Here is a 15,596-nt window from a genome sequence, read left to right as displayed (position 1 = left end):
GAAAAAAAAACTGTGTGAACCAAGCCTAAGTGGCAAGAGAAAAGTTTTAAATTTTTTTTGTATCCTAAACTACAATTCCCATCATGTCTAGACAGCCAAAGCTAAAGCTTTGGCTGTCCAGGCATGATGGGAATTGTAGTTTTGCTACAGCTGGAGGCACACGAGATTGACACCTGGGTTCTGCACCATAAAACACAGTAAAATTCGAGCTTTTCTTTATACAATGAAGTTTTATTTTTAAAAGACCCTAAAAACGTATTGGAAAAAAAACGACTGAAAACTAGACAAAGTGGATTTTTTAAAAAATCATATTGTAGTATCACAGAGAGAAAACCCATAAAGAAAGCTTATGAAGGATGGAAGGATTGTATTGGAGCCTGATAGAGACATATACAGAAAGAACAATGTATACTATAGGAAATATATATATATATATATATATATATAACGTCTGTCAATTGTGATGAGAAAGTTATAAAGTTCTCACAAGTTTGTATGTATCACGAGTCTGAAGGTCACACAGCTGTATTGTGGGAATAGATAGCCTCCCATATTATACAGTCAATGGGACAGATCATGTGGGATTTCTCATATCCCAAGTTTAATAAAATGTATTCCAATTAAAGTTTTTTTTTTTCTTTTCCTGTGCGTAGAGATCCCCATAGAGACCAGCAGCAGCATCTGTGGAGGAAGCTGGAAGTGTTTGATACCCCTGCAGCACCACCACAGGTGAAATGAAGAATTACACAACGTTCATTCACATTATTAGGCACATGACAGGATGGGTCCTCCAGAGAGGGAGACGCTCTTTGTACCCGATCACCTGGTGATTGTGTATAGAGCACCCCTCCCTGTATTCACTCACAATTCCAGAACAGTGTGGGATTTCTAACCTGGACAATCCCTTGAAACAGCCGACGGGTTGTGTATTGTAGAGTTTAGCAGCATCAGGGTTAATCAGTTCCTTTTTTATTACAGACTATTTGGGGGTAAACATATACTAGTACATTACTTTTGTGAATTTGATATGTATGGCCTTTCAGCCACCAGATTGTACTACACAGCAGAGAGGACACTTAAGCCCCCTTTAAGCAAGCAATACGCATTTGGCGTGTGTTGGGAAGCCTATGCAGGACCATTGTACTACTAATCTAGGGGTAGCAACTGGTCCAAAGGTAGTTCACCAATTTTTTTTTTTTTACTTTCAAATCAACTGGTTCCAGATATTTGTAATTTACTTCTATTAAAAAATCTCAGTACTTAGCAGCTGCTGTATGTCCTCCAGGAAGTGGAGTATACTTTCCAGACTGGAGAGCAGGACAGGTTTTCAATGGGGATTTGCTCCTACTCTTAACAGTACCTGACACGCCTCCTTGCAGGACATACAGCAGCTGATAAGTATTGGAATACCTCAGATTTTTTTTTTTTTATAGAAGTAAATTACAAATCTCTGGGATCAGGTGATCTGAAAGAAAAACATTTTTGGTGAACAACCCTTTTCACTGGTTTCCCCAATGAGGCTCATTTCCTAATGCACCATATATGAAAGCACCTACACAATCAAGCATTATAGTAATCAGTCTAATGGAATGTCTGCCTAAATCACACCAGATTGCAAATGCCTCATCTTTAGTTCTCAGGGACATAAGCTGCCACCGGAGGATTCTCTCCTTCACCATTGAGAGAATAGTCAACCTAGATGTGCAGGAAGGTGCTGAACCCATGTATATGAAAAGTTATTCTATTATTCCAGATCCTACAGTAGTTAATTCCAAGCTTCACTCGCCTTTATTTCCTTCCGTCATCCCTAGGGGTCAGTATACAGTTGATGCACCAAAACAGCAGACTGATACTACAGCGTCGGCTTTACACGCAGCAGACTGACGCTGTGCACTATAAATCGGTCAGTCTCTTTTTCCCCCACTCATTTAGTCGGTGGCGAGCTTCTCAAAGCTGTAAGTCATGTGACCATTGAATCTTGCTAACATAAAATGCCTTGTAAAGTATTTTTCTACACTGTCACTTGACTCGTAAGGTCTCATCCCATACTTATGAAATCTAGAAGGAACAGAAAATACTCAGTCCTTTAAGTGCTACAGGTTCTTTTTGGGCACAATGCCAGTTCTTTGGTCCCACTGATATAGTGGAGCACCTGGAAGCTATGCAGGACCATTATACATGGTGGACGGCTGCAGCGGGGCCCTCCTTTACTGCTTCCATTCCTCTATGCACCATATATATATAAAAGCCCCCTCAGTCTAAGGGAAAGGAGATTCCCCACACATGACATTGTGCTGTAGTGACAGGACAACGGCCGGATCACTGCTTTCCCACATATTTGCTGTACACTTGGAAAACCTCCGGGTTCTGCTGAGCAAAGTTCTCGGCCGTGTTCCTCTGCAGCCAGTCCGACGAACGCATCTGGTTCTGCAGCTGAACGATGAGATCGCTCAGGTTGGAGCTTGAAGGTTCATGGTGACTGGACACGTAGATGACCTCGTCCGTGCTGTCCGCTTTACCGTCCTCCTCTACGGGGTTCCGCTCTTCCATCTGCAGCTCCTTCTCCCTCCTCTCTAGCACCTTGCGGATCCGCTGCATCCCTGAGAAGAAGAAATGGTGATTGTGGATTGTAAAGGTCCTTTTACACAGAAAGATTATCTGCCAAAGATTTGAAGCCAAGGTTAGGAATGGATTTGAAAAGAGGAAAACTCTCAGGCTTTCCTTTATGACCGGATCTTTGTTTATAGTCTGTTTCTGGCTTTGGCTTTAAATCTTTGGCAGATAATCTGTCAGATAATCTTTCAGTGTAAATGGACCCTTAAGGGCCTATTACACGGGTCGTTAAGAGGAGCAAACGAGCGCTCTCAACACTCGTTTGCTCCTCGTTCCCCGCTCGCTGCCGCCGCTATTCAACGCGGCTGCAGCGAGCGGGTGAGTGCAGGAGGGGGCGGCGGGGAGCTGCCCGGGTGATCGCTGATCGTCCGGGCAGCCCATAGGATATAGCAGCGTCTGCTGCCGATGCTCCTATTCAACGGAGCGACGGCAGCAGATCGCTGCTATATCAGTCGCTTGTTTTTCAACATGTTGAAAAACAAGCGACTGCAACGATCAGCCGACATGAACGATGTCAGCTGATTGTTGCACTCTATACCACGGGGCGATTATCGTCCGTAGCGGCCGATATCGGCCGAATACGGACGATAATCGTTCTGTGGAATAGGGCCTTTAGATGGCGTCACATTAACTGGGGTTATCTAGGACTAGATAAACATGGCTGCTTTCTTCCAGAAACAGCACCACCCCTGTCCTTAGGTTGTGTGTGGGATTGCAGCTCAGTTTCATTGATGACATCCTGAGGACAGAAATGGTGCTGTTTGTAAAAAAAATAAAAATAAAGATTTTTTTTTAAAAGGAGAAGTCTGTTGCTTTATAAAATCTGGCAGCCGGCAGGGGCAGGGGGGAAATTGATTACAAGCCCTAACTTACTTCTTCCCGTCTCCATGGTCAGCGACGGGACCAGCCTCGGGACCCCAGCAGGAAGTCATTTTCCTTCTAAGTTGTAATGACGTCCCAGCTGATGGACTGGCCGCTCAGCCAATCAGTAACTGGAGCGGTGTCCTGCCCCAGTCACTGACTGGCTGAGCAGCCAGTACATCCGCCAGAGCCCGGCGGGGGTCCCGAGGCTCACTGCAGGAACGGGAAGAAAAAAAAATCTATACTTGTACTTAATTTCCCCCTGCCAGCCGCCTAATTTTATAAATCACTGGATTCTCCTTTAAATCCTGGATAACCCCTTTAAAGGGGTATTCCCATCAGCTAAACTTGTGTTAAGTGATCGGATATGCAGGATATGTCTTCCTCTGACATCCCACATATCTCCCTGGAGACGTGTAATGCCAGAAGAAGACACAGCAGAGCCGAGTGCATTCAGCTTGTAGGGCAAAGCTTCAAACAAGGATTCTAAGGCCCAGTCTGCAGTATGCAGCCTGTATATTGCGGATGTGTGCATGGTCCCTAAGGATGAGGTCAGTCTGTTTGTTTGGTCAGGCATATACCTTCAGCATCCCTCACCTGTCCAAAACAGGGAACCCCTTTAAGTAACCTAATATGGAGCCCATACACCATCTAACTTTAACCCTGAACTGGATGGGGGCCTTGGCCCTTACACAACACACAGACACTTACCTAGCTGCAGCCGGTGAGTCTTGTCTGAGAATATAATCCGGAACCAGCCGGGCTCAAAGCATTCAAAGGCTTTCCCGCAGGACAGAAGAACCTTATTATCCAGGAAGTCTCTCCATAGGGTGACTTCTTCCTCAAAGGTCGGAGCCCTCAGGTACTGCAGGAAAAAGGCATCAATGACAGAACCAGAGATCAGTACAATGACAACGTATCCAATCCTCATACAGTCATGTGACCACCCTCAGCTTCTCACCTTGCGGAAATCTATCCAGATGAAGAATCCCGCACCGCGGTTGAGAAAAGGGACTCCGAGAGAGCGTAACTCGTCTGCCACGTAGGCCTGGGCCGCCAGTAAGCGGGAATGATTGACGCGTAGGTAAACCTGGTTAATCCAGTCTGGTCGGTGAATAGGAGAAAAGTCTTGAGTGTAAGAGGCCGTACGCTAAATCTATAAGGATTGCTTTCTGTCTCCCCCTCTTCCCTTAAACAAGTTAACAAGTCCCTGGCAGGCTTTATCTGCAACATTTTAGCTTCTTTGTTGCTGATGACCTTACTGTGATTAATCCTCCCAGCATTACAAAGAAGCTACAATGTTACAGATACAGCCAGCCAGGGACTTGTTTAAATTAGGCCTCTCCGAAGGAAGGAGGGGTAAACAAAGAGAAAAGCTCATACACAGATTTTTGTGTTTTCAGTAGAAAACAGCAGCTGAGAACTGGAGGAAGGAGATTGAAAAGATAATAACAAGTATGGAAGGAATTGTTAGTCTTACCATAGGCAGCAACATATCAAAAGTTATGTCTGGAGGGGAATACCCCTTTAATACTCTATTGTGATCTCCTACAACACTCTTATAGTATAAAGTTGACATCATATGGCGCCTGCCCTGCATCTCCTCAGCACACATCTATGGAGGGGGTCACTAAGGGGTTAAAGGAGAATTCCACTTTGGGCCTCCTCCGCTCATCTTACCTCGATCGCGCAATAGCTGAGCTAGCTTGTACTGTATAGGGCCGCAGACCCCATGGAAGTAGCAGAGGGCGGCCACGCCATTGCAGACATCCTGATTCTGGGAGTAGAGCGTCCCAAACCGGACTCCGGAGACAGCAAAGTCCTGCAGGGTGGAAAATAGACACAAGTGACAGCGTACCTGTCACTAAAAAAAAAAAAACTGGGAAAGCCGAGTAGCAGCTTTTCCATAAATCCTTCGTACTCACCTTGCTAATTCCCCACATGATATGAGTCCTCTGAGGATCAGGAAGCCTAAAAAATAGGGAAAAATAATGGAAAAAGTAAGTACTCTCATCTCATCACAGTCAATTGACAAGTGAAGATAAGAGCGCTGCTCTGGGAGCATGCTACAAGCATAAAGCTGACCATAAAGACCATATGACAGAATGTTATTGGTAAGTATTAATTACAGGTAAGAATGTAATTCTACATATATAACCTGAATAGAAACTTACTTGTCCATACTCAGCACACTGTGGAAGGCTAAAGACTCGTCAAACACAGAAAGCATATATATCTCATCTACTATAACGTGCAAAGAATTCCTACAAGACAAAAGGGAAAAGTGAGTGCAGCTCTGGAGTATAATACAGGATGTAACTCAGGGTCAGTACAGGATCACTAATGTAATGTATATACACAGTGACCCCACCAGCAGAATAGTGAGTGCAGCTCCGGAGTATAATACAGGATGTAACTCAGGATCAGAACAGGATCAGTAATGTAATGTATACAGTGACCCCACCAGCAGAATAGTGAGTGCAGCTCTGGAGTATAATACAGGATGTAATTCAGGATCAGTAATGTAATGTATGTACACAGTGACCCCACCAGTAGAATAGTGAATGCAGCTCTGGAGTATAATACAGGATGTAACTCAGGATCAGTAATGTATGTACACAGTGACCCAACCAGCAGAATAGTGAGTGCAGCTCTGGAGTATAATACAGGATGTAACTCAGGATCAGCACAGGATCAGTAATGTAATGTATATACACAGTGACCCCACCAGCAGAATAGTGAGTGCAGCTCTGGAGTATAATACAGGATATAATTCAGGATCAGTAATGTAATGTAATGTAATGTAATGTAATGTAATGTATGTACACAGTGACCCCACCAGCAGAAAAGTGAGTGCAGCTCTGGAGTATAATACAGGATGTAACTCAGGATCAGTAATGTAATGTATGTACACAGTGACCCTACCAGCAGAATAGTGAGTGCAGCTCTGGGGTAAAATACAGGATAAGGATCAGTAATGTAATGTATGTACACAGTGACCCCACCAGCAGAATAGTGAGTGCAGCTCTGGGGTAAAATACAGGATAAGGATCAGTAATGTAATGTATGTACACTGACACAGACAAGGTTTCTCACTTTACCTTTTGGCAAACTCTAAGAAGTCCATCATTTCGGCAGCAGAGTATATGTCACCCAGGGGATTGTGCGGATTTATCAGGATTAAGGCCTTTACACTAGTGCCCTAGAATAGACATATAGTGTGGGTTCAGCAGAAAGAGCAGAGTCTGCTGCGCATTACATACAGTTAGACATAGTGACCATTATTTTGCAGTGTTCTTTATCTCCCGCTGTCATGACCCCTGCTTGCTGTCAGTGAACTGCACTGTCCCCACTGAGACCTGAGATCACATGATCCCTTGCGGTAGCCTCACCTCCTCCCTGGCTGTCTGCAGGGTTGATTCCAGTTTGGACACCGTCAGCTGGAAGGGGCGGGTAGCTGGAGAGGTGACCTGAGAAGTGAGGACAGAAATCATGTCATTGTAGTTATAGTTCTAAAACAATTCTGGGCCCATAGACCAGTGATCCCTAAAACTACAACTTGCAGCATGCCCGGAGAGTCAAAGGCTATCTGGGCATGCTGGGATTTGTAGTTTTGCATCAGGGATGCCATCATTGACTATGCATCTCTACAGTAAGACCCAATGAGATCTGTCATGCTGTACAGGGTATATCTGTCCCTTGATCCATCACCGGTCCCTGGATGGTCCGCCCCCTCCCCCTCCTCACCTTACTCTCTAGGTGCACATAGACCAACTTAATGCCGCTGTACAGGAAGATACTCTGCGTGATTCCTCCATAGAAGGGGGTGGCGATGAGAACCGCATCTGCAAAACACAACCACATGAATAGGCAAATCCACCTCCTTCCTATAAAAAGGTATAATCCTGCATCTCTATCCTAATTTATATAGACTGGAAACCATCAGCATGCAGATTCCCTGTAGCCTGCAAATCATGTTGTGCCCTTACTGTATTCTTTGCAATAGCAGCTTCCCTGCTTGCTGATGGTTTCCACACAGTAAAAGGTAAAACCAAACCAAAAATTATATATACATATATATATTTGCCCCTGCCTGGAAACCATCAGCAAGCAGACTACCTGGTGTGGACAGATCTTCTGAGTCTTTTTCTACACTCTAATTCTGATTTCTGCCCCTATGTTGTGCTTTGTGTGCACAGTAGCAGCTAGCCTCCTTGTCTATGGTTTCCAGACAGCATGCAAATAAGGTCAAACTAAATGGAAACAAGGCCATGAAGACTAATAGGTACTAGAATAAAATGAAGGTTAGCATTATTACCTTTAAGTACAGTCACATCTGACACTATGCTTGCTAGGTATAAGCTCAGTTGGGTTGTCAGGCAGCACATACATAGCAACCAGTCTGAGATTAGTCTGGTTTAGACAGAATATGACTGAATTGAGAGCAAAGTGCAAGATGATTTGATAGGAAAACCATGTGTGTAGGTGGAGGCTCCCTTTAACTCCAGTAAACCTACCTCCTGGATCACAGAGAACAGCGGCCAAGGCAGAGAACAGGGAGCCACAGCCATTCAGGATAACAACCTATGGGACAGAGAACAGAGCCTCAACGTCAAGAGTCACCACAAGCCTCGGTTTCCAATAGGATCAGCAATACTTACGTTCTCAGGATTTAAAGGTGCTGGTGCTTTACAGTAATAGGTCAAAAAGCGCGCCACCTCCTCCCGTAAACTGAAATACACAGGAAAAATTTAGAAACCAGATAGATCATTGAAGTGACGGCTTTTACAGTACAGACTCCATAGTGTGACCGCTCTTACAGTAGAGACACCATAGTGTGACTGCTCTTACAGTAGAGACACCATAGTGTGACCGCTCTTACAGTAGAGACACCATAGTGTGACCGCTCTTACAGTATATACACCATAGTGTGACCACTCTTACAGTATATACACCATAGTGTGACCGCTCTTACAGTATATACACCATAGTGTGACCACTCTTACAGTATATACACCATAGTGTGACCGCTCTTACAGTATAGACTCCATAGTGTGACCGCTCTTACAGTATAGACTCCATAGTGTGACCGCTCTTACAGTACAGACTCCATAGTGTGACCGCTCTTACAGTATATACACCATAGTGTGACCGCTCTTACAGTATATACCCCATAGTGTGACCGCTCTTACAGTAGTGATTCCATAGTGTGACCGCTCTTACAGTATATACACCATAGTGTGACCGCTCTTACAGTATATACCCCATAGTGTGACCGCTCTTACAGTATATACACCATAGTGTGACCGCTCTTACAGTACAGACTCCATAGTGTGACCGCTCTTACAGTATATACACCATAGTGTGACCGCTCTTACAGTAGTGATTCCATAGTGTGACCGCTCTTACAGTATATACACCATAGTGTGACCGCTCTTACAGTATAGACTCCATAGTGTGACCGCTCTTACAGTATATACACCATAGTGTGACCGCTCTTACAGTATATACACCATAGTGTGACCGCTCTTACAGTATATACACCATAGTGTGACCGCTCTTACAGTATATACACCATAGTGTGACCGCTCTTACAGTATATACACCATAGTGTGACTGCTCTTACAGTATAGACTCCATAGTGTGACCGCTCTTACAGTACAGACTCCATAGTGTGACCGTTCTTACAGTACAGACTCCATAGTGTGACCGCTCTTACAGTATATACACCATAGTGTGACCGCTCTTACAGTACAGACTCCATAGTGTGACCGCTCTTACAGTATATACACCATAGTGTGACCGCTCTTACAGTATACACACCATAGTGTGACCGCTCTTACAGTATACACACCATAGTGTGACCGCTCTTACAGTATATACACCATAGTGTGACCGCTCTTACAGTATATACCCCATAGTGTGACCGCTCTTACAGTATATACACCATAGTGTGACCGCTCTTACAGTACAGACTCCATAGTGTGACCGCTCTTACAGTATATACACCATAGTGTGACCGCTCTTACAGTAGTGATTCCATAGTGTGACCGCTCTTACAGTATATACACCATAGTGTGACCGCTCTTACAGTATAGACTCCATAGTGTGACCGCTCTTACAGTATATACACCATAGTGTGACCGCTCTTACAGTATATACACCATAGTGTGACTGCTCTTACAGTATAGACTCCATAGTGTGACCGCTCTTACAGTACAGACTCCATAGTGTGACCGTTCTTACAGTACAGACTCCATAGTGTGACCGCTCTTACAGTATATACACCATAGTGTGACCGCTCTTACAGTACAGACTCCATAGTGTGACCGCTCTTACAGTATATACACCATAGTGTGACCGCTCTTACAGTATACACACCATAGTGTGACCGCTCTTACAGTATACACACCATAGTGTGACCGCTCTTACAGTATATACACCATAGTGTGACCGCTCTTACAGTATATACACCATAGTGTGACCGCTCTTACAGTATATACACCATAGTGTGACCGCTCTTACAGTAGAGACTCCATAGTGTGACTGCTTTTAGAGTAGAGCTAGATCCTTGACAGATACAGATGAAGGGTAACCCTGCTATACTCACAAGCTGTGTCCCTTCCAGTCGGGGTACTGCAGCAGCGGTGGCTCGATCACGTTCATGTCGCTTTGCGTCAGCTGCAGGAATACAAGCACAGGGTGGGTGATTTTTCGATCTCACAAAGTTACAGGCCCAAAGCCTGAGGCTGCACTACTGACAGGTGGTAAGTTTCATCAAGGGCCATGTTGTCATAGAAACCATCAAGGGCCTCAATTCTCAAATCACAGCTCAGCTTTCATTTTACCACCACAGTTTAAGAAACAGGAGCAGAGTTGTAATTGGTTGCTATGGGCAACAAGGAGAATCTTACTATAAGTCAGCCCCATACATCTCCCTATTTATAGGGTCCCACTCGTCCTACATGTACGGCACAAAGTGACCTTACTGAGCCCCACTACCACAACTACTTAAAGGGGCATTCCAATATATAACTTACTTGAAAGTTGGTATACCCCTTTAAAAAAGCATTATCCAAGATTAGAATATCCTGATTTCTTCCAGGAACAGCGCCACCCTGGTACTTAGGCTGTGTGTGGTATTGCAGCTAGAGTTGTAATAACACACACAGCCTGAGGACAGGGTGGTGCTGTTTTTGGAATAAAATAGCCATGTTTTTTTTTATTTATTTCTGAACCCCTCCTCTCACTCTTTAGGACTTACCCGCTTAGACATCAGATCGAAGCAAAGTTTATTCTCGCTGGTGCCGAAGTTGATGATTCCCTACAAAAGACGACAAAGCAAAGCTTTATGACTATGGAGATGCACTTGCTATTGGTGAATGGAAACGGCTGAGGGTCTGTTAAAGTGTGGACCAGGGGTAGGAAAACCTTCCAAAACTACAACTCCCATCATGCCTGGACAGCCAAAGCTTTAGCTTTGGCTGTCCAGGCATGATGGGAGTTGTAGTTCTGCAACAGCTGGAGAGCCAAGGTTCCCTACCCCTGGTCTACACACTGTAACAGACCCTCAGCTGATGGAGCTGGTTCACTGTGCCAGTGCAATGACTCACGTTGGGGTTCTTGTCCTCGTCGTACTTGTCCTCGTGGTACGCCCTGTACCCCTCCTCGGAGGAGCCCCTGAAGCCGCACAGGATGTTCCCGCGGGTGGATAGGTAGGGGCTGCTGTACTGGTTGCAGTTGTAGACGTCACCTGGCGTACAGTCCTGCACTTTGCTGGTCACCACTTTGCCCACCATGTCAGCCTCCTGGGAGAAGTTGGCATCTGTTGGGGGCACGGCCTCGCTCACTCCCCCCTGCCGTATCATACCCAACATCTGGGCAAATATGGAGAACATGCGCAGCTCGTGCTGGCGGTCCAGCTGCAGCCTCCGCTCCTCCAGCCGCAGCCTCCGCTCCTCGGCCTCCTGCTCCTGCTCCATCCTCCGCTCCTCCATCTGGAGGAAACGTTCCTCGGACGAACGCTGCGCCATCAGCATCTGGGAGATCAGCTCGCTCAGCGGCTCACGGTCCTTCCTCTTCCTCCAGAATCTCTGGCGACCGCTCTGCCCCGACGAGCCCGCCATGTTGGATTCACTAAAGCCTGAAAGGACAAAGGCACAAGCATATGAATCAGTATTATAGCTTCCACCCAGCTTTTCTGGGGTCCTGAGGGGCAAAATAGGCTTTGTTACACAGCAATCATTGAGCAGGGGATGTGCTGCCGCATTACTACACAAATCAGACAGTCAGGGGTGTGGAAAAGCTGGGTGACAACTCCTATGGGAGAGTTAAAGGGGTACTCCGGATAAATATTTTTTCTTTTAAATCAGCTGGTGTCAGAAATCAGGGTGAGGACGATTAGGGTTATAATAATGCTCATATTGGTTGTTATCCTGCTTTTCTAAAGTCCTGATTTCTTTCAAATCAACTGCTGTCAGAAAGTTACATAGATTTATAATTTACTTCTATTTAAAAATCTTAAGTTTTCCATTACTTATTAGCTGCTGTATGTCGTGCAGGAAGTGGTGTATTCTTTCCAGTCTGACACAGTGCTCTCTGCTGCCACCTCTGTCCATGTCAGGAACTGTCCAGAGCAGCAGCAAATCCCCATAGAAAACCTCTCCTGCTCCTGATTTTCACCGGAGTACCCATTTAACAGAGCAGAGAATATACCATCACCATATACATAGGTCTGACATTCGGGGAGCAGGGAAAGTTGGGTGAAAAAAATCAATATAGTAATCAAACTGCTTTTCTAGCGTTCTGAGTGGCAAACCTGCCACTCCATGGAGACGAGGATGTGCCACTCCATAACTAGACAAGACTGATGTTCAGGGGTCTGGGAAAGCTGAGTGATATAATGAGGTCATATACTGTCATCCAGCTTTCCTGGAGAGTCACATCTGCCACGATACACAGGGATACCCGTGGGCCGCTGCATTACTAGACAGGGAAAGATCCGAAGCAACGTGAGAAAATATTATTTTACTGTAAGAGTAGTAGATACTTGGAACAAACTTCCAGCTGATGTGGTTGGCAAATCTATCCTATGATAAGAAATAAGAAAGGAAATACTAAAAGGGCAGACTAGATGGACCCAGTAGTCTTCTGCTGACAATCTTCTATGTTTCTATGACTGGCATTCAGGATCCTGGAAAAGTGACGACTCCTATGGGTGTTATAATGGGGTCATATAGATTTGTCAACCCGTTGTATCGCAGTGATCATACAGCAGGGGAGGTTTACTGAATAAATTAGACAAGTCTGACTTTCAGGAATCTGGAAAAGTTGGGTGATAACCCCCATAGGAGCTACACTGGGGGTCCCCGCCACCCAGCTTTCAACTTTATTCAATGAACTGTCCACTAAAACATCAGCACGCTGCCCCCCCAACAAGCAGGTCATTATGGGACTTATAGTTCCACCCGCCAGCAATGATGGCCACTACCCAGCTGCCTGTACTTAGCACCCTATCCCTCTCTCCCATTGCATTATATTCATGCACCAGGAGGCTCTGGATGAACATAATGCATTTAGTTCGTCTTACCTCCCGGGCGCCGCCGCTGTGCGTCTACGTGTCCGATCGGCTCTGAGGATCGCAGAGGACTGAGCCTCCGGCAGCTGCTCACACAGAAGACAACGGCCCTCTGTGTGATGGGGGCAAGATCCTCCGAGGACACTGAGATCCTCTCATGATGGGGCGGAAGAACGACGCAGACTAACGCTTATGTGCCAGGTGTTAACCCCTTAGGGCCCAAAATCCACGTCACAAATCCAAGGTTATGTCCCCGGAATTCTGATGTGTTTAGACTGGATGCAACTGTAGCAAACCCTCAGCTGTGAGGAGTATTCAGTCTCTGAGGCAATATGGCTACACTATTACATGATGGGAGTTGTAGTTTTGGTTAATAGGAACATGCGGCCTTCCAGCTGTTGCACAACTACGACTCCCATCATGCCTGGACAGCCTTCGGCTGTCCAGGCATGATGGGAGTTGTAGTTTTGCAACAGCTGTAAAGCCACATGTTAGGAATTACTGTCAAACTGCCCATAGCAAAAAGTCGACCAATCACAGCTCAAGCTTTCAATTTTAGCCGATCTAGATACTAAGCTGTGATTGGTTACTGTAGGCAGTTTACACTAGTTTCTGTTTTAGGACATGATGGGAGTTGTAGTTCTGCAGGTAAGTGAACACTTACCTGCGGGCTTACACATTTACCACACTCAGGGGTCTCCATACCTGAGGGGGAGGCGCTGACGTCTCCGGTCACTTCCACCCTGGATATGGGGGAGTCGGGGCCCCCCCTGTCCATCATGCTTTGCTCCTCCTCTTCCTGTTCGGCCCCGGAGTCGTGTATGTAGGTCATGGAGGGGGGCTCGGGGGTCAGGCATTGCTCGTCGGATTGCACCTCCTCACACTTGATCTCCATCAGTTCGGGGTGCTGGGAGTGACTGTATTGGGTGAAGTGGCCGTGGAAGGTGTCGGAGAGGGGACTCTGCAGCACCGGCTGCCCCAGCACCCCGCCCGGGCCCATAGCCCCATAGGAGATGGTGGGGCGGTGGGTCAGCACCCGGTCCATGACCTCATAGAACTTCCAGGCGCGGCCCCCCCGCAGGGTCTTGCTGTTGTCCTTCAGACGCCGGTACTCCAGCTTCATCTTCTTGATCTTCTCCCGGCACTGGTCTCCGGTGCGGTGGATCCCCTTCTCCCGCAGGACGTCGGCGATCCGGTTGAAGACGTGCTGGTTCCTCAGGCAGCTCTCCAGCTCCATCTGCACCGACTCATTGCCCCAAAGTTGCAGCAGCTCCACAACCTCCGGGTCCGACCAGTTACTGCCCCGCTCATACTTCTTACCCCGGAAATCCATAACCTACAGATGGGGACGTGGATCCTGATTGACTACCTGACTACACTATGGGGCCCTGGACCGACTACACTATGGGGCCCTGGACCGACTACACTATGGGGCCCTGGACCGACTACACTATGGGGCCCTGGACCGACTACACTATGGGGGCCTGGACCGACTACACTATGGGGGCCTGGACCGACTACACTATGGGGGCCTGGACCGACTACACTATGGGGCACTGGACCGACTACACTATGGGGCCCTGGACCGACTACACTATGGGGCACTGGACCGACTACACTATGGGGCCCTGGACTGACTACACTATGGGGCCCTGGACTGACTACACTATGGAGCACTGGACTAACTACACTATGGGGCCCTGGACTAACTACACTATGAGGCCCCTGGACTGACTACACTATGGGGCCCTGGACTGACTACACTATGGGGCCCTGGACTGACTACACTATGGGGCCCTGGACTGACTACACTATGGGGCCCTGGACTGACTACACTATGGGGCCCTGGACTGACTACACTATGGGGGCACGGACATACTCCAGGCCTCACCAAGGCTGCTTCCAGACTCCTAACATGTGGAGAAGCGTTACAGAAAGGGCATAAAGGGGAAATAAGTAGAGATGAGAGACTACAGAGAGCGAGACAGACTATGGAGAGTGAGAGACAGAGATACTATACACAGCAACAAGAGAGACGATATAGAAAGAGATTACAGAGATGGACTATACATATGGCTGCAGAGAGAGAAAATGACTATAAAAACTCTACGGAGACTATAGAGACTGTAGAAAGTGACTGTAGGGGACTATACAGAGAATATGGACTGTTGGGGACTATACAGACTGTAGAGACTGTTAAGAAACCGAAGTGAGTTTAAAGACTAGAAACTGCAGAACGACTGTAGAAAGAGACTATACTAAGTGTACAGAGATTATAGAGACTGTAGAAAGAAACTACACAGATGGTAGAGACTATAGAGACTGCATAGACTATAGAGATAGTAGAGACTGTAGACTCAGCAAAGATACTGCAGAGACTGTAGTGAGGGACTATAGTGCTCTCAGAGACTAGATCTTATTATAATTACCAGGATATTATACCTCGAATATTGTTACTGGTTCTCAATCTGGTTATTATAATTTATAATTTACTGGCTATTATAATCTGCTGGGCATTATAATCTGCTGGATATTGTAAGGAGCT

The 15,596-nt window shown here is 46.3% G+C and overlaps 1 protein-coding gene across 2 annotated transcripts; it reads right to left on the bottom strand.

Annotated features, from left to right (window-relative positions):
- Positions 1-1,422: 1,422 nt before the first annotated feature.
- ACCS (1-aminocyclopropane-1-carboxylate synthase homolog (inactive)) lies at positions 1,423-15,368 on the bottom strand. Of its 2 annotated transcripts, none has more exons than XM_069965145.1 (15): positions 13,757-15,368; positions 11,088-11,617; positions 10,739-10,798; positions 10,085-10,155; positions 8,136-8,205; positions 7,992-8,058; positions 7,222-7,319; positions 6,867-6,944; positions 6,576-6,676; positions 5,649-5,738; positions 5,400-5,445; positions 5,155-5,296; positions 4,436-4,578; positions 4,186-4,339; positions 1,423-2,600 (listed from the first exon to the last, which is right to left on the bottom strand). In XM_069965145.1, exons 1-15 carry the CDS (start codon positions 14,382-14,384, stop codon positions 2,320-2,322), a joined length of 2,559 nt encoding a protein of 852 aa, XP_069821246.1. In that variant the 5' UTR covers positions 14,385-15,368; the 3' UTR covers positions 1,423-2,319. The 2 variants fall into 2 exon arrangements, with proteins under 2 accessions (XP_069821246.1, XP_069821247.1); XM_069965146.1 differs by lacking the exon at positions 13,757-15,368 and adding an exon at positions 13,064-13,140.
- Between the last annotated feature and the right edge of the window lie 228 nt (positions 15,369-15,596).

This window comes from Dendropsophus ebraccatus, chromosome 4 (genome assembly GCF_027789765.1).
Source record: "Dendropsophus ebraccatus isolate aDenEbr1 chromosome 4, aDenEbr1.pat, whole genome shotgun sequence".
Lineage (NCBI taxonomy): Eukaryota > Metazoa > Chordata > Amphibia > Anura > Hylidae > Dendropsophus > Dendropsophus ebraccatus.
This window is presented reverse-complemented; position numbering and strand designations above follow the sequence as displayed.